The 22,196-nt window shown below is 48.0% G+C and overlaps 9 protein-coding genes across 9 annotated transcripts; 6 read left to right on the top strand and 3 right to left on the bottom strand.

Annotated features, from left to right (window-relative positions):
• Window positions 1-786, top strand: HD556DRAFT_1310515 (kinase phosphorylation protein-domain-containing protein; the record flags this gene model as incomplete). The annotated part of the gene is made up of 3 exons (XM_041300422.1): window positions 1-84; window positions 135-289; window positions 339-786. The coding sequence occupies 3 exons, from the start codon at window positions 1-3 to the stop codon at window positions 784-786; spliced, it is 687 nt and encodes a 228-aa protein (XP_041157459.1).
• A 1,003-nt stretch (window positions 787-1,789) lies between these two features.
• HD556DRAFT_692780 (uncharacterized protein) lies at window positions 1,790-2,876 on the top strand. Its single transcript, XM_041311322.1, has 4 exons — window positions 1,790-2,155; window positions 2,204-2,285; window positions 2,336-2,459; window positions 2,512-2,876. Exons 1-4 carry the CDS (start codon window positions 1,881-1,883, stop codon window positions 2,562-2,564), a joined length of 534 nt encoding a protein of 177 aa, XP_041157458.1. The 5' UTR covers window positions 1,790-1,880; the 3' UTR covers window positions 2,565-2,876.
• A 2,697-nt stretch (window positions 2,877-5,573) lies between these two features.
• Window positions 5,574-7,165, bottom strand: HD556DRAFT_693026 (uncharacterized protein). The gene is made up of 5 exons (XM_041311323.1): window positions 6,924-7,165; window positions 6,814-6,872; window positions 6,692-6,763; window positions 6,136-6,622; window positions 5,574-6,079 (listed from the first exon to the last, which is right to left on the bottom strand). Exons 1-5 carry the CDS (start codon window positions 6,972-6,974, stop codon window positions 5,984-5,986), a joined length of 765 nt encoding a protein of 254 aa, XP_041157457.1. The 5' UTR covers window positions 6,975-7,165; the 3' UTR covers window positions 5,574-5,983.
• A 1,436-nt stretch (window positions 7,166-8,601) lies between these two features.
• Window positions 8,602-11,859, top strand: HD556DRAFT_1310512 (uncharacterized protein; the record flags this gene model as incomplete). The annotated part of the gene is made up of 13 exons (XM_041300421.1): window positions 8,602-8,743; window positions 8,856-9,315; window positions 9,368-9,737; window positions 9,805-9,911; window positions 9,973-10,005; window positions 10,055-10,319; window positions 10,369-10,760; window positions 10,858-11,151; window positions 11,207-11,239; window positions 11,293-11,351; window positions 11,407-11,530; window positions 11,581-11,687; window positions 11,738-11,859. The coding sequence occupies 13 exons, from the start codon at window positions 8,602-8,604 to the stop codon at window positions 11,857-11,859; spliced, it is 2,508 nt and encodes an 835-aa protein (XP_041157456.1).
• A 478-nt stretch (window positions 11,860-12,337) lies between these two features.
• Window positions 12,338-13,485, bottom strand: HD556DRAFT_691720 (uncharacterized protein). Its single transcript, XM_041311320.1, has one exon. The coding sequence runs from the start codon at window positions 13,174-13,176 to the stop codon at window positions 12,502-12,504; it is 675 nt and encodes a 224-aa protein (XP_041157455.1). The 5' UTR covers window positions 13,177-13,485; the 3' UTR covers window positions 12,338-12,501.
• Window position 13,486: 1 nt separating this feature from the next.
• On the top strand, window positions 13,487-14,281 carry HD556DRAFT_691812 (cytochrome b5). The gene is made up of 3 exons (XM_041311321.1): window positions 13,487-13,792; window positions 13,844-14,033; window positions 14,094-14,281. Exons 1-3 carry the CDS (start codon window positions 13,540-13,542, stop codon window positions 14,161-14,163), a joined length of 513 nt encoding a protein of 170 aa, XP_041157454.1. The 5' UTR covers window positions 13,487-13,539; the 3' UTR covers window positions 14,164-14,281.
• A 1,034-nt stretch (window positions 14,282-15,315) lies between these two features.
• HD556DRAFT_1433284 (G protein alpha-subunit) lies at window positions 15,316-16,705 on the bottom strand (the record flags this gene model as incomplete). The annotated part of the gene is made up of 7 exons (XM_041305208.1): window positions 15,316-15,380; window positions 15,438-15,645; window positions 15,694-15,765; window positions 15,821-16,292; window positions 16,345-16,451; window positions 16,507-16,601; window positions 16,660-16,705. 7 exons carry the CDS (start codon window positions 16,703-16,705, stop codon window positions 15,316-15,318), a joined length of 1,065 nt encoding a protein of 354 aa, XP_041157453.1.
• An 806-nt stretch (window positions 16,706-17,511) lies between these two features.
• Window positions 17,512-18,897, top strand: HD556DRAFT_1433283 (uncharacterized protein; the record flags this gene model as incomplete). The annotated part of the gene is made up of 6 exons (XM_041305207.1): window positions 17,512-17,542; window positions 17,600-17,999; window positions 18,069-18,222; window positions 18,314-18,403; window positions 18,458-18,613; window positions 18,688-18,897. The coding sequence occupies 6 exons, from the start codon at window positions 17,512-17,514 to the stop codon at window positions 18,895-18,897; spliced, it is 1,041 nt and encodes a 346-aa protein (XP_041157452.1).
• Window positions 18,898-19,376: 479 nt separating this feature from the next.
• HD556DRAFT_1242126 (uncharacterized protein) lies at window positions 19,377-21,918 on the top strand (the record flags this gene model as incomplete). Its single annotated transcript, XM_041298244.1, has 8 exons — window positions 19,377-19,507; window positions 19,563-19,579; window positions 19,636-19,975; window positions 20,042-20,267; window positions 20,319-20,758; window positions 20,807-21,291; window positions 21,424-21,554; window positions 21,637-21,918. 8 exons carry the CDS (start codon window positions 19,377-19,379, stop codon window positions 21,916-21,918), a joined length of 2,052 nt encoding a protein of 683 aa, XP_041157451.1.
• Between the last annotated feature and the right edge of the window lie 278 nt (window positions 21,919-22,196).

The following is a 22,196-nucleotide window of genomic DNA, read 5'->3' as shown; positions in this document are numbered from 1 at the left end:
ATGTTTGAACCAATTCGGGGAGGCACTCGAGGAGGCCAGGCAGAGTTCAAGTGGACAGATGTCTCCGCAGACAAAGACAGAGAGGTTAGTCGACTGTTACAAGTTGTATTCTAGTGATATTAATTGTCAAGTAGAACTATCTGGGTCACAGCATCAATGCCCCAACCGGGAGGTGGCAGAAGAATAAAGATGTTCACTGGTATAATAGAGATGCCAAGGATGACTCTGAGAGGGAAGAAGAGATAAGAAAGATCAAGGAAGCGGAAGCAGAGGCGCTTGCTGCAGCACTGTAAGTATTGTCCTTAACATGTCAGTCTGGTATTGAACGACTTTCTCAGTGGGTTTGCCGCAGCACCATCAGGTAGCATTCCTGCTGTAAAAGCACCCTCAAGCGTTCAATCAGGACCGGCGCATACCCTTGCTGTAGATGGTGGACAGCATCCTTTAGAGAAAGAGGAAAAGCGCCGTAAGAAAGCCGAACGGAAGGAACAAAAAAAAGCTCGCAAAGAGGCACATCGAGAGTCTCGCCATGCCGATTACGAACAACGTTCCCGTAGAGAACGGACCCGTTCGCGCTCACCTAAACCCAGCAAAGACGGTGATCACGGCAGGCATCGTCGCCCGCGGCGCAGTCGTTCGCCTCTACCAGCTAATCGCTCGCCTCATGCTCCTCGGCATGTGAAGGACTACGATGAAGTTGCACGCGAAAGAGAACGCGGAGAAGACCGGCGGCGATGGGACTTTAATCAAAGGGACAGACTGAGTACCCGTCATGAACGAGATTAACTCGGCTGAGTCTTCTTCAAGAAATATGTCATGCCACCGCAGCAGACTGCTAGTATGTTCATATATTACGCACTTAGAACCTCGCAATGCCTCTTCCCCGCACTAACTCATCAATTTTCGCCTTCTCGGGGAAGAATCATGGCACAGGCCACTAATGACCGCACAATTTTGGAACCTATGTGCCGTAACGAAAGATACGTTTGAAACTTCTAGGTATTGTCAACTGCAGTACGTTCTGAGATTGACCAAGTTTGGGCTGGACGCTGATACATGCGCATTGGGGCCACCATTGCAGCATGGCACTGTCAATCGGGGATCAAAGGTGTGAAGATCCATGAAATTCTTGATGACGAATTGGCGTGCATGTCGGTCATACCTGAGATTCTTGGCTACAGATCTGTATTCAATTTCGAGATATCCCCCATGCGATAATCACACCGTATCACTCGTTCCGGTTGATGCCTCACCTGACTCTGCCTCGTTGCTCGTCCCAGCGCCTGACAAACATGTTGGTACTAGAGCCAAAACGCGTTAGGTCTGTGCTATTTCCTATGAAACAAGGATTAGGTAAGACCACGCCGGTCGCATGATTTCAGGTTCATCGACCATGAACGAACTGGACCTGATGAAATTTAGGCTTCATCTCTATTGACCCTTGAGATCTCTCAGAGTCTGTCCTCCTTGGTACGTCATGACAGGTACGAACATTATTAATTTCAATCGTCAGGTCCTCGCGAATAGTGTGCATGACGAACACCTTGCTTGATCTTTGATCTACGCTGCCTCTTTCGCATGTCTTCCACTCCTTCTGGCTCTATCGGTGAGTCCGAGGTCGCGCGCCCGAACTCAACGTGCCCATCTCATAAATTTCCCGCTTGACGTCTTTTTTATATATATCTCGGCTATATGCCAAGTGCGAATCTCTCCTATCTACCGCCCGGATACCATGACGGTCTCCTGACATGTCATGGCTGCCGAAATAGGCTCTTGGCTTGCCATGTCTAACTTGCAGAAATACCTGGGGTGCAGCTGGATTCCTCCTTCATCATCCCCTCGCTGAAACCTTTCACACTATCTGTTCTTCAATCCTCATCATGACAAGCTATGGAATGCCATACCTCTTGGAGGATAAGACGGGCAAGCTGACAGGATCACACTTCGTGGACATCAATGATCGTTTACGCTTGACACTTCGGTGCACCACTCGGGAAGCTACACACACAACATACACAATCTACAACACAACAGTAGGGACGGATCCAGTGGTGACCCTAAACTTCGGCTCCAGCAACTCCCTCGGAACAATAACCTTTGGGTCAGGGCCGCAGGTACCCATGAACAGCTTCCTGGAACCATCTCCGAATGAGAAGTAAGTCTAGACCACGGTGCTTTTTTTCCGAGCTTATCTATTATCCAGCGCAAAGTCGAGGAAGTTCATTGGGTCCGATGGCCAGCAGTACAGATGGTGTTGGCGAACCACACAGAGCGAAGAGTGGACGGTACGTACTAATTCCCACGTGCGTTTTCAAATCTCATGCATAATTCTTAGTGCACAAACACAAGCAATCAGCAAGTTGCGTCTTATTCGTTGAAAGTACCCGGAGAGCCAGAATACGACCATTCCTCTGGGTGCGTGCTTACCATCGAGGAGGCGTATCCGCATCTCGCAGTCGGTATGCACATTTTTAAATTACCTGGCGGTACAACACTGATCTGGGTGTGCAGAGATGTTGGCGTCCTTGACAATAATGAGGCATATAGTCACCCATAACCTTTGATGTTCTTTGGTGACCAGCGCCTGGAATTTGGAGCTGTACTACTACATTCGTATGTTATTATTGTATATTCTAGCATATCATCTTGAATTGTGCATATTATCTTGGATGACTATCTCTTAGTCATCACGGACCCTATACATACTTGACTTTATAATGTTTCTGTCATGTCTGTTTACACCTCAGCGGCTTGCTGAGGTATGTTTCTATTGCACGCTAGCTTTGTCTTAGTTCGTCTCTTCTCCTTAGTTATCATCAATATCAACGGTTTCTTCTCAAACGCCGAGACTTTCTATAAGTTCAACTCACAATATATTATAGTAATTGTACCATGTTCTCGAGGGGGGAATACAATGTGTGAGACAAGTTGTCGCAAAGAAGTCTGCAGCAATATGCATTAAAACTCCGCCCGCACCAAAATGGTACGGCGCACCCCTATAACACGCTTTAGGAGCGTCGTGTCACAGGCAGTTCGTTGGCAGAATCTTATGGGTAGCACGGCAGGGGTCGCACAATCAACTCCACAGTCCGTAGAAGCCAGACTCACGAGTACGCCCAATCCTCTTTTGTCCTCTTTCATAAGTATAATATTAACGCACCAACAGGATCTACACCGACTTGAACTCTGGGCGTTATTTCTGCCATCGGTCCTTCGAACGGCGACCGATTCTACTTGGGAAACGCCGCTCGACAACGATCTCGCCGGTCCGGAATCTATATGCGGATCGAAACAGCATTCGTGATACTGGAGCGGTGGGACAATTGCTGGCCGACGGAACGAGGTATGGTAATTTGAGGATGATATTGTTTTTTTTTGAATTTGAGTGTGTTAACCAAGGACTTGTGCCACTTAATCTGTTGACGACGAAATCGCAGTGGTGGACTCGCTCCCCGCCATGATGGACAGTTTTGGGATGTGGATATCCTTATATTGTTCATGGCACAGTTCCGCTAGCGGAATTGACCTCAAGCAACTCTACTCCTACATCCGCCGCACAAGTCCGCCACCGCAACGACGTCTTTGAGTAATCTGGGCAGAGAGTTGGGCTTGCATATGCAAGAATGGATATCGCCGATGAATTGACGAAGCTTCAAATTCAGTGGAAGAGGATGCGGACGATTATTCATGTACGAACCGAAGCTAGCAGAAGGATGGTGAAGACCGGGAAGTATCTGAGCTTGTCGTGAGAGAATGCATGTATTGCAAGTCAGAGAGTGAAATACATGAAGTGAATTCATAGCTTGTTGAATTATAGAGAAGTAGGACAACGGGCGATTGCGAGGCGATACGATCGATAAGGGTGGCTGGAATATATCAGGACAAATGCACGCAGATGGCTAAAATATGAAATGTGCCGCGAGGTTGTTGGAAAGGTCCGAGCGGTAGAGCAAGTCAATGCCAGATAAGATCTATGGTCGTAACTGAATTGTTCATACATGACCAAATAATTTGACTTACCTCCGAGTCGGTACGAACCTTGTAGGTCCCAATATATCACTCCATAAAGAAATGAGATATTTGTGCGCTGGACCAAGTCCTGGCGGTGTTCTTTTGTTACTTGGGATGATGAATATACCCGCCAATCATATCGACTCACTAGTACGCTTTTACTTTGTGCATTTCTTCGAGGTTCTGGCTCCATCAAATCAAAATGAGTTTGCGTCCAACGTATAGCCGGGAAGGTTGCTTCCGAACGAATGAAAAATCAGTTTCTTGTTATCATATTATCTCGTACTCCAAGTCGTCATGCCACAAAACCATAAGATGACAACCGAGAAGCGTGCATGTAATGCGGAGAGGACAATAGCGATCGATCATATGGTGTTTCTCAATGGTGCAACAGCCTTCCGTAAATAGAAGCACGCCCAGTTGTTGTTCGAGATAATGAGAAAAACCCGACTCGTTTGGCAACTGTGCAATAAGTGCAAGCTATATGAAATTCGGATTCCTTGTGGAGTTAGCTTTGTTCGCGATGTGCGAGGAGCTAGGCCAGTATCGTGTTTGACGTCGCCAAAAGTCGTGATAAGGAACCATCGTCATTCTGCATTTTCCGGCTGTGCCAGTGAAGGGGGGGGACTGCCGATCAGTCACAAGTGCATATGGTTGGTTCAGATCATATACACCACGGTATGTCCCGTCCACGTTCGTTGAACCAACTAAGGTTACTGTGTTTCATCTATTACAAATGTATCAGCGCGCTCATGAATCATAACCCCATAGACTTACCGCGCAAAAATTTCCCCGGTGAATATCGGAAGCATAGTTAAGTTTCAGTGGGTGTCCCTGATGAGTTGAGTCTTGAGATGAGTTCTTCTTTCTTTTCCACCCTCAACTAAATGGTTGAGGATCTAATGGACATAACTCTAAAACTGGTTTCGGCATCCTGCGGAGTTCACGGTGGACGCGCGCGCTGCCACGCTCATCTGGAATCGTGAGCACAAAGCGTCATATCTAGCACGGATAGCAGCTCTGCGGCAAGAGCCGTGGCAACAAACTTTGTTGGGAAAATCGTGGGGATGCCAGGGCGCGGAATCCTGTATCTCCATACACAAACTCAAAAGTACTCACGTGTTATGGTTCAGTGTTTACGCGTTCACGTTCAGGAATGAACTTAAGTTAGAGCGAGTGATCTTCGATGTCGCAATGATCCGCGAAGTCTGGGCCTGCGAGATTTTTCCTGTGAAGCTTCAGGCCTTCAGGGCTGGCTGCCGTTCCCTTAACAGCCCGTAACACCTGTAGATCGCGTCATTTTAAAGTTCATCGTCGGAGCACCTAGCAAATAACGCACCTGAGTTGACTCTTAATCTCATACGTATGGGCGCCGATGAGAATGAAAACCCGTTCACCGCCTGCCTTACCTTGCGGATGAACCCTTTTACAATAAAACCTCAAATTGCAACAAATGGATGTCTAAAAACTTATCTTTTCTCAAGGGATGTCGTCTACTTGAGCCATTGCGACCCTGCCCTGATTTTCTTGTGGATCACCTGCGGTCAGCACCGTGCCCACCGTCAACTGCCCAAGTAATGTTGAGGGTTTAGAGCGCAGCGCGGGGGACACATGAATTCCAAGATTAAGACGCCCATACCAAGGCATTGCGCCGCCAAAGATAAATATAGGGAACTCATGGTCCCATCTGTGCCGTTATTTCAGTGTGTTGTTCAATTATTCAAACAAAGATAGCTGTGTGGCTCTCATCCTAGGCTCCGATGAAAACATTGACTAATGAATCGGCCCGCAACTTTTATATGGGCAAATACCAACCAGATGTAGCATGAAATTAGATCCGGCAGCGATCGACTATGCGGAACAATCCTTGCAGTACCCCGCGGAAATACATGCAAGGGTTATGTACTACCTTACATGGACGACCACGTTCCGGCACGAACACGCAGATTTTGGAAAAAAAGAATGGGAGCATTCAGTCACCCCAGGAACGCGATATAGCACCAGCGTCACGAATTGTGAAATCCTCGGTATGTATGACATTGGCATCACAAGACAACTCGGAGGGATTCTTGTGGACAGAACGAGTTAGGGTCACAGGATGTAAACTATAGATTAAGAACTCACACTATCAGACGAATCATTTGCATCCCCATCAGACGTGTGCGTCTGCCGGTGAGGTGTCAGCGCATCATGGTCTTCAGCCACATTGTCATGTTCATCGTCATCCTCGTCAGGATGAGAAATGTGGTCAGCACTGACAACCGTCACCCGTCCATGTTCGATCCCACGTCCTGGTCGCCCCCGAGAGATGCCATTAATTGGCCTGTTTGCAACATTGCTCACAGCAGTCGACACAAGCCTAACATTTAATATCGGCTTGTACGGATCACCTCTTCCTTCCACTGCGTCATTGCTCTGAGACGCGGAGCCTTCCGCATCCCGGTGTAGTGAAGTGCTCGAATACCTCGTGTGTAGCGAATCACGTGCAGGAGATCGCGAGGCCCGCCGACTGCTATCCAAGGTTCCGCCTGAGACGCTACGAGACGGAGGGTCGCCAAGCGACTGGTTGTGAAGGTTAAATGGGAAGGCGGCATTCACGTTCACCATTTTTCTGTGTGACATCGTCAGAAAGCAGGCTGTAGGAGAAGGAAATAACGTCGTGGAGACAAAGGAAACGCACCCTTCTTTTGATCGCACAACGGTACCCAACCGCTCTTTTAGCTTCTGATGGTCAACCACCCGCGGCTGAGGCCTGTTCCGACTTTGAGAAATAGACAGTGAAGAGTAAAGTGCGGAACTTGCGTAGGAGTCTCACTTGCGGTTGTGGCGGGGATTAAGAAGGTGCGCTCATCGGGAACTGTCTACTGGATTGTTAGGTATATTGATTCCATAAGATGTTTCATTATACACACTAGGTTGCGCCGACGCTGACGAACACAGCACGAGAACAAGAAATTGAACATGGATGAGGCAAGACACGAGGACAGTTGTATCCCCGAATACAGAGGATACCATATACAGCAATTTCGGTGTCAATTGTGATGGTTTGGAATTTGTACGATTAGACAATCAAACAAACGGTTTGCAGGCAAAGCTGTATAGCTGTAACAGTCCGACTGACTGTTAGGTCGACTTGTTTTACGGAGGAGAAGGATGTTCATACAATTGTGCTGCACGGTAGGTCAACGCCAAGTTTCGTCATGCGTCACAGCCACCCTTCAATTTAACCTACGTTTTGCATTAAAGAGCATAAGTATTCTAATTTGGCTTATCATTTCGAAAGCATGCGCCTGGCCGGCGCCTGCGAAACCAAAGGTGACTGCCCTGAAGGCTCGCGACGGTAGCTCTAAAGAAAAGCCTTGCACTGTGTGTACCCCGTTGCCCTCTGACAGGCACCCGAGCCGTAAATAGTACGGGTACTAATCTCATTTGTAACGATGGCAGTACTAGTATGTTTTCGTGAAGTGGCATTGAAAATTACGGTGAACTTTTGCCGTCCTCTAGTTGGAGTAGTAGAACGTTCAGCATGGGCCTAACGAGAGACGGTGATCGCACCTATATGACCAGGATAGGATTTGACGTAAGTAACGAATCATAAGGGACTCCACAGACCAAGATCCCAGAGAATCCCCCGCGCTGACGTGTCTAGCCGCGATCAAAATCAGCCTAAATGAGTAGTTTGGTGCGATGTGACCGCAGTTCTCTGCCATCTGTGTGGGGTATCCAACCGTAGGGTATCTAATCCCCTCAATCGCAGATTTACGACGAGGAACTTAACAGCGCTTAAGTGTCTTTTGTGCCGTGTACGATACCTTCCAAATTTAGCACGGCTATCCGGCTAATTTTAAAGTTTTCAGACGTGGCGCAATCAGGCTGACTGTCGTTAATCGTCGCGGGAAGGTGCGGTCGGAAGTCCGATTGACAAGCAGAATGAAGGGAGTCAACTGACCCTGAAGAGTTTGACTCAGTGGGGGGAGGATATGTCTTCACTACAATGGAGAGAGGGTCGGGGGCCGTAATGATGAATTTTTAATAAAATCAAATGCGCAGGACTGTGAATATAATATTGAAGGAGATAACCCGGATTGAGGCTACGCGGCATGTAATATTGAAAATTGAGCAAGATTGAGCAAGATAGTCGATGAGAAGAAGGGGTGTTCAAATTTAGTAATTTGTGCAATGAGCCAGGTTGAGAACAAAAGTTGAGGAAAATAATTAGAGTTTTGTTCGGAACACCTAACAACCAGGCACGCGTACACGGTGCATGCGGCCCCGAAGTTGTGTCGTGGGTATGAATATGATGGAAAAAAGCAAGTTGCACCCCAGGGAAAAGAATTCCAGGAGGTGGAAGATTTTCCCCCTTTTCATAAAGATATTCAAGGATAAAATATAAAATATAAATGTATCATAATATGATTGTATCAAGATTTGATAATCATTGAGCTTGCCGTGGGCATGTGTTCCCCTTAGCAAGCACTTTCTCCTTCAAGTTTTACAACTAAGTCTCGCGTGGCAAAGCATCGAAAACCAGTGCCGTATTACCACTTTCCATTTTCCTTCTAAACTCTCATCCCCCTTCTTTCAGTACTTATGGTCATCAGCACAGACAGCGATATCTACACTCCATTTCCGCAAAGCGTAATGATGGAGGACGGTCCTCAGTCCAGTGAGGATGGCTCCGGCCTACACTCACCCATCTTCGGGGCTCAATTTCCTCAGCCGCACGGAGACAGTAAGTCCTATCAGAACTCGTAGTCTTTTCAAAACAACGTTAATCGTCATTTCACATGTTGTCCACAATAAAGTCCGCTATCATCAAGATCAACTAGATATACATCATGCAGCGGGTATCCTAGCCTCTCAGTTCGATTACACCAATATCAGCATCCACTCGCACCCTCACCTCATCGAAACCCCTTTGAATATTCATTCAAATCAGAATCCTCACCACCACAATACATATCAGTCCGACTTTCCTCTTTCACAAAGAAATCACCTTGGCCTTGACCTACCGCCCCATGCCTACCCCAACACCCGCCTTCCGCCCCCTCCAGCTCACGGCGGCACCGTAAATTTGTCATACCAAGGCCCCCCAAATCGAAGATATTCTGCCGAGGACTTGCGTCCGCAATCTTACCCTTCAGGTGGTGGCTCAGCACAACCCCCTGTAATACAAACTCCAGAGAGCACTCGATCCTCTGTCCCAATATCAGAGTCAACCCCTCAACCACAGCCAGCAGCATCTACATCCCAAGATCCGCCCCGCAGAGAAATTTCCAATCAAGTGATAGCTTGTCGGCAATGGTGTGTTCATCCTCATTCTTCTTTCAGGCTGCTCATTCACGTGGTTCCTAAGTCGTGCGAGGAAAATTCGGTGCGACTCCACGAGACCAATTTGTCATAATTGTGTGCGCCGCTCGAATGAGTGCCAATACGATGCAGCACCTAAACGGCGAGGGCCTGATAAAAGGCCAGGCACTCGCCAGCGCTCATGTAAGAAACGTCCGACCGATGGCTCATCCCCTCCTTCCCTTCCGTCCAAGCGGAAACGCTCTTCGGTCAGAAATGACGACTTCGAGCTTCCGCGGGAGTCTCGTGGGCTTGCCAATGTTCCCGCTTTGCGGCCTGATGGGGATAGAATTCGACTCCAGCCCTCACTTTCACCTGCTGGCCCTGATTTTTCTTCGTCTATGCAAACGCGTGCAGCCTCAGACGACAGTTATCCAGTACGTTTAGCTCGTCATGTTTTTTCATCTGCTGATTTTTTTTTTGACTTGACCACTATTTGTCCAGCATCAAGTGGAGAAGTACCGCATCACATCAACGCCCTCCGTACAATATAGTCGCAAGGAGTGGTGGGATAATTTGGTTATGAGCTACTCCACTACTCGGGATCAGTCGTACGTCATTTGCATTATCGATTGCATGAATAGACTAATTAAATTATGCTTTATTTATCAGTTTAAAGGACATAACATCAGATCTCTCAACATTGTAGGTCATCGAGTGATGACTCCATTAGTTTGATTTAATCTTTGTCAAGGTTTACCGCTAGCGGATACTGGTTATCATTCGTGAATGTTCCGGACTTCGTTCACAGCCTATACAACCCTGAAGAACGTTCGCTTATGCAACCTTCACTTGTTTTTGCGGGGTTAGCTTTAGCAACCCTAATGAAATCGAGTGAGATGGAATTGGGGTCTGCAGGTCGGGAGCGCGCCGTCTGGCTTCGCGATAAGGCGCAGGCTTGGCTGGAAGCGTCAATGAATTCTCAATGGATAGACATAACCCTTGCTAAGGCTGCTCTTGTAAGTGCTTCCAGTTTCTTCTCTCAGCTGTCGCTTACGTTCTATCCAGATTATCGCTATGTATGAGTCCTCGGCTCACCCACTCTATACACCCGAACGCGCGAGACGTTCTCTAGCCTATCTCGATGGAATTGTCCGCCAATTAGGCTTGACGTTCTTGGACAGTAATGAACCAGACGTGTCGACATTCACCCCTAACGCTGTACCCATCACTCACAGACGCCGCCCCTTTGATCAAATGTCTAAGGACGGGGTCCGTACTCCTCATGCAATTTCTCGCAAGTGTGACTGTATCCCCCTTCCAAATTCATCCATCGCTACGGAGCAGTTTTCGTCCTCATGGTCTTTCACGCCACCTTGGGATCCCTCATGGACCCCTGAAGAGATGCACAAGGAATCTTGCAGGAGGCTGTGTTGGAGCGCCCTTAACCTCGTGGCTAGGTACACGTCACATTGCATCGCATTCCAGAAAGAGCCGAGCGATCTTTTCCTAACCGATCCTTCTAATGTTTGTTCCTTGTCCATGCATTTAGCTTAGGCTGACAGTTGTACAGTTCCGGTTACTGTTCCCTGGTGAGATATCACAACGAGGGTCCAACGAGCACAAGGCGCAGTCTTCGAAAGAATCAATATGGGCGCTCTATTGCCGCAGCATGCTCCTTTGGATTTTCTGTACCACTCGTCTCCGGAAAAATGCTTTTAGCAACGCAGAGACAACCGACCTTGCGGTTGAAGCTTGGTCAGAAACCCTTGAAATCCAGGATGCCTTGGATTCCCACACTTGCAACCTCGATATGGCATTGTTGTACATGTGTCGGGAGTACGTCTACAAGTACGTCTATTTCGTCCCCTTAGTATTTTCCATTGATGATAATAACTTGCTGCAGCACACAGATCATAATTACCCAGATTTTACGAGCGTAAGTATCTGTTTTTGGTATGACGTCAGACATGCTGATGGTGGCGTATCTAGTGGCCATGCAGAGGCTGGAAATTTCCCTCAGTTCAATCGTAAGCAGGCTGAGCAGTGGCGTAAGTGGCTCTATTTTCAGGATGTGTTGATTGATTGTGACGTTGGCAATGGCAGTGTACTACCAGAGCCTCTTCATCCGCAGAGTTAAAATGTCAATTCACCATCTCGGGGATCAAGACGGCCATCTTTTCACCAGGCAGCCGTTCCAGGTTACTTGGTTTGCAAGCCAAGTAGCAATGTAGGTCCAGCATGCATTTAGAGACTTCGCCTGCTCAATACGGAAACCAGATGTCTTGCTTTGTGGGAGGAGGACAAGTCACTTCTTGATGCTTTGGAAGTTGCTAAGGACGTCATAGTACCAGTCGACGTGCTGAATACGTTGTGGCCTTGCCCAAGTCAGTGATATGTTTCTCATCATCATCACTGATCTGATCGGGATTCTTAGTGTTATTGAGCAAATGCGACGACTTGCGTAAGCGGGTGACAGAGGCTTGCCACTCCGTCAATATTGCTGCACCACTGCCACCCAACTGTTCGCTCCCTCCACTTCTCCGGGGTGGCCCATGAACAATCTCGGATTCAACAACTCATACCCAAAGCCTCTTCGCCTACGATCCATTGCAAATATTGTCCCCCTGTTAGTTTACGCCAGATGCTATGTCAATATTGTTTCGCTTTCTGCAGCGTTGGTTATTACTGTATTCGATCTCCCTTACTCTTTCTTCCTTCATAATTTGGTCAAGCTTCGCAATAATTTACATCACCTGATGGTTTCGAAACCTGTTTGTATTGTACCATTTCTGATACCCCATCGATTGTCGATTTAGCCTGCTGCCTGTTCTTCAATAACATTATTGACGACTTCTCATCCCTGCACAGAGGATACCTTGACGATGAAGCAAACTTTTTACCTTTTGTGAGTCGAATGGTGCCGAAATGTTTTTGATTCCGACGATTTGCCACTACGAGGTCGATCAGGGGATTAAGAAGCAGTTGGATTTTCTTTCCACTTGAGGCATACAGACACGGCATAATACTCCACATCACTGGAGAGATAACGATTACAATGCTGTACAGGCATCCTAGTGTAAGCAACTACATAGGAGTACGTATGTAACAGCGTTAATGAGTGCGCTTCGTTGCATAATGAAATGTTCGATTGTTCAATTTGTAGACAGTATAATACCTAAGTCCTTTATGAATGCCGGCTTAACATCCCCTGTGCCGATCCTCTCTGAATTCAGGTCCACAGGCTGCAGATCTCCTGAATCGTGCGCGGCTTGCACGGGATGAACCCGATGGCGAGTATGGTAAGGAAGGCGCCCGGTAGGTATATCCATTGATCACGTGCATATTCTCGATGGATTTGCCCTGTGCGATCCTGGTAAGCTGTGTGCTTGTACGGTCAAGAATGGGTTCCAGCAGCGCGTCCCTGTACTTCTGCCAAGATTCAGAGGTGCAATTCTCCCATCTTCTTTGATCTAGCCAGACGAGCGCGTCAAACTTGATCATGAATTCGTTGAAGATGAGCTCTCGCTCTGGCAGCAATGTATCCAAGACAAATTGGATGCGCGTGAGCTGCTCTTCCAAGTGCCATTGTGTAGTAGCCTGAGGTGGGATGCCTCTTCGAAGTTTACGGGCCATGGCGATGGCATTATCCCGCTGACGAACGAGGGCCATGTCATTCCCTATGAGACTCCTGAAGAGAGCCATTGATATAATTGAGCGTTTGTCCGAAATAGAGTCCACTTCAGGGACATCAGGAGGTACCGATTTTGCAATGAATTGCAGGTAACGTTGTGTGTACATCGGCAGCTGCGAAAAGCTGAGACCTGAAAGGGCGTAGGGAGGTGGTTCATAGACTGGGACGGAAAACGGAAACATTATGGTGCACAGTCGTTAGGGATGATGTGATGATGATGGATACAAGAAAATACAGTAGACACACTGATTGCAAGACGATGGTTTGTGCCACCATGACGCGACCTAGCTTTATAGTCGAGAAGTGTGGCTACTGTGACTGCCATGGTCATAGCACTTTGACAAGCACTATCCAAGCTGAAGGGAAAAGATAAATAAAGGGATCCTAGTGGATTCCAGGGATGTGTGGTGCTTGGACTGACAACAAGCTTTGAGGAAACCAAGCAGACAGCAATGCAACAGCAATGATCGTTAGATTTGAAGCTCCGCAAATCCACCAGGAAAGAGTGTTATGGCGGCAAATGCCGAATGAGTGGTTAGCTGGTCATGTTTTTGGTGGTGATCTATGGGCTCGTGCTGGCCTTGCCCCTTCTATTTTTTGTACAACGACGCACCTTATCGCCACCGCACCAGTCTCCACCAGTAGACTCACAACCAGAAGAGAAGAAGTCTCTTAAGACCATCATGCAACCACCCAGAGATGACCTTGACCCCCCGAAGGATGACCCCTTCACCCTTGATCAACTCAAGCAATTCGACGGCTCCGACAATTCGAAGCCGATCTATGTATCCATTAGGGGTTTGTCCTCACGTTGTATGAGGTGATGATCCTCCTGCTTACTTCTGGTAGGCACTGTCTTTGACGTCACACGTAAAAGCGACGTGTACGGTCCCGGAAAATCATACAACATCTTTGCCGGGAAGGACGGCTCAAAGGGACTTGGAATGTCCAGTTTGAAACCAGAGGACGCTGTACCAGACTACAGCGACCTACCAGAGAACGAGAAGAACGTTCTCAACGACTGGTTCTTATTTTTCCAGTAGGTCCCGAACAGGTTCGCTTAGACGAACGTGTCATGGCGCTTATCTTCGTTTAACAGGAAACGCTACAACATTGTCGGACGCGTCACCGATATGCCTACTTCAGTTTCTAATCTCGCTAATCTATAGCTATCATCCAAATCGATAAATCCCTGAGCTCTATCGCCGACCATCATTTTGCTTTAATCGTCGTTCAAACTTTGAACTTGTACTATTGCATCACAACTTTATCTTGCATTTGCACGAATACCTTTTGACAGAAATTTGATCTAGTCGTTCGCCAGCAAGTTGTTGCATCGCTATCCTAGTTATAGTATCATCACCTGCCACGTGTAGGTATGGTTCCGCTCGCCAGCGGTTGTGTGGCGTTCTATACCCCCTATATAGTGGCATGGAACTATCAGCAGACCCATGATGCATGGTCTGGAACAAAAATGGATGTTCGACTATGCTTGAAAGGTGAATAAGCTTCTGCCATACCTGTGCAATGCGCTGAACCTGCCCGTTGACATGGGCGCCTAACTACCTCCTCGGGAATGGTGCTTACGGCTTCCGCAGATATCATAATGCGCCACCAGTCGCCAGCTTCCACTCCAAGAGCATTGCGCCATTAATATTGAGAACATCAAGGTCTCATGACAGTCACTTATCAAATTTGAGCTATACTTGGATCCGGTGGTGTAAACCTGCTAGTGGCATAGCAGGGCACCGCTCTTGTGATAACCCAATCATCTCACAGAACCCAACGATCCAGCGCCGCCGCCGACTATGGCGTGCAGATGAATGCCTAATGGGGTTCTCTATGTGAGTTATTATCTTGTCTTACAATAATATCATCCTTAGCGTCGCATCATTTAGGCAAAAATAAACCACCCATGGCCGGAACATCCGGTGCACTGCCTGAAATTCTGATAAATTCAATCCCAAAGAATTAACGAGCGGTCAAGATAAGGTCTCCAATTACATAGGAATCGTATAAGAAGGGTATACTAGGTTTTGTTCAATCCACGTTTTGGTAGAAAGAAATGAGAGAGGAAGAGGGAAATGACACAACGATATAAAACACTCCTACGAACCCATCATGATACGTGTATGTTCAGTAGAGCGCACAGAACGATGATAGACGTGGGGATCTCAAAATAAGAGAACTGGATAGCCAAGATGTAGAGGTGTGAATGTCTGATGCGATGAAAGCTGGTAGAGCGAACTGCATGCGCGAGAGGCAGATGATGCATGGGATAAAACAAATACCAAAGGGAGAAGAGTAGTGCTATGATATCATCACAGCAAACCACACTCACGAAGATGAATCTGTAGCAGGATATCTTGGATAGCACTCAACACGACTAAAAGGTGGCAGAGTCAGTCTGTGTAGAACACGTGCGTAAGGGGAGGGTTCTTACATCTGATTTGTTGAGTATCCGTTGCGCAAGTATAATGAGCGTATATTTGCTTGGTTGCCGCATTCTGATTGAGCGCAACGAAGCGGTGAAGCAAGTAATCGCAAGCGGCATCATAGTTGTCGCCGCCGGTGTAGTCTGGGAAGTAGTCACCAAGCGGTGAATGTGGGAGTTTCTCAGCGAACAGATCGATCTTGTTCAAGAACAAAATCTGTGTAGGGAATAAGTATGTGATGCGCCACGAGGTAGAAGTACGTACAATTGATGTCTTGACAAACCACCGTGAATTGCATATCGAGTCGAAGAGAGTCAGGGCCTCTTGCATGCGATTCTGTGGACGTAATCAATCTGAAAGGAGATACACTAATAAGGAGCTCGGTACTCACAACGCTCTCATCTTCATATAACATCTGATCGTACTCGCTCAAGGATACCAGAAATACCAACGCTGTGACGTTCTCGAAGCAGTGAATCCACTTCTTACGTTCACTCCGCTGACCTCCGACATCAAAGAGTTTGTACGTAAGTTCGCCGACCTTGAACGTGGTTTCAGTGATACCGGTTGTCTTCACTCTACTCCGCAAAATATCTTGATCCGTTGGCAAGTACCCTGGTCCGCACATGCGATCAATTGCGTTGAAGTAGTAGACAGCAGAATCGTTCAACTGGAACTCTCGTGACCGCCGAACGGCTTCCTTGACACCTGAGTCCCGCCAAAGTCCTCGAATGGCGTCAGCGACATCCCTTGGAAGCACATCGCCCTCAATTTGGCCGGGAAGAGCGAGGATTACGGCACGACGAGCATCATTCTGTGGTGATAGAGATATATCAAGCTGAGGCATAGCCTCCAGAATGGCGCTAGAAGGCCCATCAGGGTTACAATGGAGTTTCAACCGGTTATAACACGCACCGCATGGACTGAATGGTGTTCGAGTAAATGATTTCTTTGTAGGAATCTCGTTCAGAGTCGTTGTAGCCGCCATGATGGATGAGTTTCATCTGCTTGAGGACGGTAGACTACGCAAACATGGTTCGTCAGCGATGTGTTCGGAATGGTCAGTGCGTAACTGACCTTTCCTGACTCTCCTGCTCCTAAAAGCAACATTTTAATCTCGTTCTTGGCCATCATTCGATCTCGTCTGAGTTGGTTTTCAATCTCATCGTTGCCTAGAAAAGACGAATTGAAGTTAGGTCTCGTTCGGATGAGTGGTGTTGAAATACGCACGAGCCTTGGCCTCGCTGTCGACGGCAGTAGATTGAACACAGCCCATGTTTGGGAAAGGATGTCGTGCGTGAATAGAAAGAAAGGAACAATGCGAACAAGAAGACGAATGGTAGAAATCAAAAGTTTCGAAAGAGCGGGGTGATCCAACAATAATTAGTGGGAAGTTAGCAAGCAAAAAGAAGAAACCAATAACATGGTCACCGTCCCCGAATTTATTATATTTGCTTAATTATTTTTCACGGCATTGTACTTCGGCATCCAGAACTCTGACAGCATATCCCATAATTAACGTTGATCTACAAACTACTAAGTACATAGTGAGAATATGTAATTAAGATTCGCTTCACGTCTAGACTCTTGTCAGAGCCGAATGTTCGAGAGTTTACACGGTTCTCAACGTGTACATGCAAATAGAAAATGGCATTGACAAGCTACAGCCATCGCCTGGACCACTACAAGTAGTGGGAATATGTACCTGGTAGCTCGGTGGTTGTAGATGTAGTTTTAGTTTTTTGATACACATTCTGAGTCAAGAGCACTGGTCCAATAGCATTAATATTATTCTGCTGTTTTGATCAAATTGCAATGATATACTTAGAGACCTGTGCATCGGCATCAACCCCGCGAGTAAAGCAAAAGGTTCATGCGGAAAAAAAGTCAAGTCGGGGTGAGCCCTGGTAACTGTCGACCCCGCTGCTCGCAGTGACGGGACTCCGCTCACTGTGGCAGGAAGTGACAAGGCCTTGTCGCTCAAATTATATAATATTTCATGTAAACATAATATTAATAAGCGGTTATTTGTCATAACTATTACATCACGTGCCGGACCACGACCTTCCACCAACCAGAAGGATGGCCCAAGGGATGTCTGCTGAAGAAGCCTGTAACCGTACTGGAATTCGGAACATAGTTCCTCCAGTTTTCAACCAAGCAGCTGCAGTCTACGATCCTCCACCGCCTTATCCATCCCAAGAACGACGCTCACGCGCGACTCGACATAGTCGGAGGCATCGCTTACCAGCGCCATTATCACCGCAGCCTCCACCAGATTCAGATCGTACTTCGGGATATATTTCCCCTCAATTATCAGTTTCAACTCATTCGTTCCCTCGGAATGAGGATGCCACAGAGCAAACGCCACTACTTGGTGATTTTCTGCCAGGCTCCGCCCAACGTTCGTCGGGGCGCCAGAGGACATATTCGCAGTCGAGCACAATTGTTTCGTCCAATTCGTTTGCGCCCTCTCTAGCGCAAACAGTGCTTTCCCTGCTCCATTCTGATCCAGATATCGAATCTGACGTTGACATATATGAGGCGATCGGGGATGACCGTGACTACCCGTATGCACACGATGGTCATCCGAGGCGTCAGCAACGTCCCGGCGCACTAACAGAATCACAGTTTGGAAGCTCGCACCGGTGGTCGCCGTTTTCGCGGCGCTTCTGGTCTCGTTACTTCCGACCCATGACTCGCAGAGCATACCATGCAGCCGTATTCCACCTTCTAGTGCTCAATTTTCCCTATGCCCTGCTTGCATGGGTTTACCTTTTTGTATTTACTTTGGTGAGCATGTTGTTCTAGCCTCTATTTTTCTGTCTCTTGGCGTTCAGTTTGGAAATTGAAAATTGTTGTCACTTCTGACCGGCCTTTATAGACTGGTACAACATTATTAATTGCCTTACCTTTGGGTGCTCTCCTATGTTTCCTCAATTTGCTCGGTGCCAGGGTATTTGCAAGAGGAGAAGTGCGTCTCGCTTCTATCTCAAATTTCAAATTGAATATGAAACTGAATCCGTAGCTCGCTCTCCAAACAACATTTCATGGGCCTCTTGCTTACCCACTTCCACATCCGCCCCTGCCTATCTTCCAGCGGGTGCGACCACCGCAATTGTCTGACGTGGAGTCAGGGTCACCGTACCACGAATCCTCATTCTACAAAAACACGATAGCCATGGTGCGTCCAATCCGCCTCTCCCCCTCTAGCCAAAAGCCCTCTTACCTCCGTTATTCGGCCGCCCATTGTTGTAGTTCACGGATTGGACATCCTATCAGGCGTTATTTTATTTTTTGGTTATCAAACCAAGTATCACTTTGTTTCTAACCATCCCTCTGCTGGTAGTGGTCCCCGTGTCGTATGTGTTGGTGTTTCCCGCCCCAATAGTTCTTAGATTTGTTCGCAAGCTGGGAATATGGCAGGCCAATGTTGCTGTAGAAGGGTTATACTTGGCGGTGTCGTGATTCCCGATTCATTCAATATTTAGGAGTACACATGTATCTACTGCAGCTGTATGTAGATATTCGCTTTTTTCAGACGTTCTCAATAAGCTGTGTACCATGCTGTGAAGGTGGCGTGACCAAGTTGGCCGGCGCTTAATTCTTGGAGTAGAAGAAATACCCACTTTCTCAGGCTGACGCGGCTTGACTTCCTCCTCATTGCATGAGAATCAGAACGGGACCGTAGTGACAGTCCTCGACTTATTTTGTTGCCTCACTATTTGTTTGTCTGTTTCCTGGACGCTCATAGTCGTAAGCTAACTTGTTTGCTGCTTATAGCCTATTTGCACCAGACAGTATATCATCTTACAGCGTTTATTAGATACCATCCTCCTCTTATCCTCACACACCCACCTTGTTGTCTACATTTCCGCTATTTACACTCAAAGTGTCCTTCCACGCAACGTTGGCTCGTCCACTCACCTTGAGACATTACCATTATCATGGACGCTCTCAAGTCGCTCGTGCAACCCCTCGTCGGAGGCGCAGGAGGCTCATCAGTCATTGACGGCATGAAGCTCGTCGTCCTGGGAGGAACTGTCGAGACAGCCAGAAGGGCCTCTAGTTCAGCTTGGTATGTCCTGAATCATTCTCATCCACCTCCTCGCTGACGACAGCATACCTCAAAGGTCTCATTTCCTCAACTGTAAGGAGTCGCCTGTCATTTAAAGCCTTTTTCTGACATGCTATTGCCTGACACAGCATTCTTCCTCACTGCGCATTTCTCGGAAGAGGACTATCCTTATGATTGGCTTATGCTGTGGCTCTCACGCCGCCCTGAATGGCAGCGCTCTAGAGAGTTCGAAACTACTACTCGTACCACAACCCCCGGCTTCTCAGGATCTCGCCAAGCAGACAATTCATTTGGTGACGACGAAGAGGAGGAGGGTGACGAAGATTCACCCCCCGGCAAAGTCAAGACACGTGTCGTATTCCAGCCGACATTCGACACTACACACACAATTTATTACAAGGGTCACTGGCTCAGGGTCCGTCGTAGTAAAAAGCAAGACGGTAGCGGATGCGAAGTCTTGTCAATAAGGTAATATTTCAAATTCTCCTTCTGACTCATTTTTAGCCTCGTGGCTGATGTATGCTGGCATTACAGCGTTGTTGCGCGGAATAACACCATCCTCAAGCAGCTTGTCTTACAAGCCAAGAAAGAGTATGAGGCCGAGGCGATCCACAGGATCCAAATATACTTTGCAGACTCGCACGGCAGCTGGCGCTGGACCGACTCTCGTCATAAACGCCCTATGTCGTCCATTGTTCTCAACCCTGGGGTAAAGGAGATGCTTCTCAACGACACGCGTGACTTTTTGAAGTCCGAGAAGGTAATTTCGGTATTTTATCAAAGTCACGTTTCATTGATAATAAATCCACAGTGGTATGCGGATCGCGGCATTCCATTCCGCCGCGGCTACCTGCTGCATGGTGTACCTGGCTCCGGAAAGAGTTCCCTTATCCATGCCATCGCGGGCGAACTCATGCTTGACATTTATGTTGTGTCACTGTCTTCTTCGTGGATCAGCGATAGTACATTGACCACCCTCATGGGTCGTGTCCCGGCTCGCTGCATCGTGCTTCTCGAGGATCTCGATGCGGCGTTTACGCGCAGCGTCACACGTGATAAGAGTTCCAATGGTACTCCGGACTCGTCGAGCAACAGCTCGGAAGAGGGCGCCCCGGAACAGCCGGTGACGAGCAGCAGCTCGAGGCACAGACGTCATAAGGACCACATTTCCGATGTAAACACACTGAGTTTGAGCGGCTTGCTGAACGCCTTGGACGGTGTAGCTGCTGCCGAAGGTCGCATCCTCTTCGCGTAAGTTTGAAATCCTTCGGTTTAGAACGCTCTGACGTACACCTATAGCACCACCAATCATCTGGAGCGTCTAGACCCTGCGCTCTCACGTCCGGGTCGTATGGATGTTTGGGTTGAGTTCAAGAACTCTTCAAAGTGGCAAGCGGAGGCTCTGTTCCGCAACTTCTTCCCCTCCACGGATCAAGATAATGAAGTCATAGAGGGGGACATAGAGGGAATTGACCTACCCACAACACCCCAGTCGTCCTCTCCATCACCGTCTTCGCAGTCCTCAACGCTGTGGTCTCTTTCTCCTTCGTTCTCGTCGTCGACGTCATCTCTGGCGTCTTCCAAGGAATCTTCGCCCTCGAAGCCTCCCCGAGACGGCTTTGGTTCCAAAAACCAAGCGTACTTACCACCTCCGGTTGAGGAGCATCTCACTGCATGCCAGCACTCCGCCAAGCCTTTGGATGGTGCCAGACTCGCTAACCTCGCGAAGATGTTTGCGGATTCAATTCCAGATGACGAGTTCAGCGTTGCGGCGCTGCAAGGCTGTGAGTTTCTTCTAATTTTATGGCGCCCCTTGTGCTTTGATGTTCCTTTCTATCGTGCTTTACTTGGTCTACTGTGGGCGGGGTGGTGAGTGAGGTGAAATCATGTGCTGACACGTTTTTGCACGACTTTAGATCTACTCAAGAACAAGTCGCAACCTGAAGCCGCTGCCAATGGAGCTGCTGCCTGGGTGATCAGCGAGAGGGAGCTCAGGGAACGCTTGAGAAAGGAAAAGGAGGCTCGGGAAATCAAGGAAAAACTTGATGTGAGTATTCGGGATTTTGACGACTTTGCTGAGCGTCACTTGTTTCCCTGATTATCCGACTCAGCTGACGTACTCTACCTAGCGTGAGAAGCGGCGCAAGGAACTCCTGGAAAAGGAGAAGGAGAAGGCTGAGCTTGAGAAGAAAGAACTTGAGCTTACCAAGCTCAGACAGCAACTCCAAGAACAGGAAGCTAAAGACAAGGCCGAAGCTGACAAGAAGGACGAGGTTGTGCCCATTCCAGATCTTTCCGTCGACGATAACAAGGGTGAGCCTTCTACCGATGACGACAGCGATGAGGAAAACGTCCCACCCCCCTCCACTCCACCTGAAGCGGTTTGGATCCAAGTTGCCGACTCGAGTTGACTCTCTGCAGCTGATCCCGTTGTGGTGAACACACCTGATCCTGATGTTTCCATCTTAGAGCCGACCGTGGCATTCCTGCATGAGGATCCACCTGCACGGGACGTCACACAACCGACGACGCAAACCATCATTACCAGACCCGCTCAAATGGTTAACGTTCTGACGCTGCGTCACGCTGGAGGCTTCACGTTGGTGTATTATATGCTCCATTTCTATTTCATTCATCTCTACGCAATGCTATTGCATCTCAATCCCGTTGGGCGGAGGAGGCAGGCTTA

This window comes from Suillus plorans, assembly GCF_016647745.1.
Source record: "Suillus plorans strain S12 chromosome Unknown HD556scaffold_49, whole genome shotgun sequence".
Classification (NCBI taxonomy): domain Eukaryota; kingdom Fungi; phylum Basidiomycota; class Agaricomycetes; order Boletales; family Suillaceae; genus Suillus; species Suillus plorans.
This window is presented reverse-complemented; position numbering and strand designations above follow the sequence as displayed.

Bases quoted from the DNA above. Each gene is read 5' to 3' on its own strand.
- HD556DRAFT_692780 (XM_041311322.1), top strand. From the start codon at position 1,881: ATGACAAGCTATGGAATGCCATACCTCTTGGAGGATAAGACGGGCAAG. The intron at 2,286-2,335 runs GTACGTACTAAT...CATAATTCTTAG, and splicing joins CACAGAGCGAAGAGTGGACG to TGCACAAACACAAGCAATCA. The intron at 2,460-2,511 runs GTATGCACATTT...CTGGGTGTGCAG, and splicing joins GTATCCGCATCTCGCAGTCG to AGATGTTGGCGTCCTTGACA.
- HD556DRAFT_693026 (XM_041311323.1), bottom strand. From the start codon at position 6,974: ATGTTCAATTTCTTGTTCTCGTGCTGTGTTCGTCAGCGTCGGCGCAAC. The intron at 6,873-6,923 runs GTGTGTATAATG...ACAATCCAGTAG, and splicing joins GTCAGCGTCGGCGCAACCTA to ACAGTTCCCGATGAGCGCAC. The intron at 6,623-6,691 runs GTGCGTTTCCTT...GATGTCACACAG, and splicing joins GTTGTGCGATCAAAAGAAGG to AAAAATGGTGAACGTGAATG.
- HD556DRAFT_691720 (XM_041311320.1), bottom strand. From the start codon at position 13,176: ATGTTTCCGTTTTCCGTCCCAGTCTATGAACCACCTCCCTACGCCCTT.
- HD556DRAFT_691812 (XM_041311321.1), top strand. From the start codon at position 13,540: ATGTTTTTGGTGGTGATCTATGGGCTCGTGCTGGCCTTGCCCCTTCTA. The intron at 13,793-13,843 runs GTTTGTCCTCAC...TACTTCTGGTAG, and splicing joins GATCTATGTATCCATTAGGG to GCACTGTCTTTGACGTCACA. The intron at 14,034-14,093 runs GTAGGTCCCGAA...TTCGTTTAACAG, and splicing joins GACTGGTTCTTATTTTTCCA to GAAACGCTACAACATTGTCG.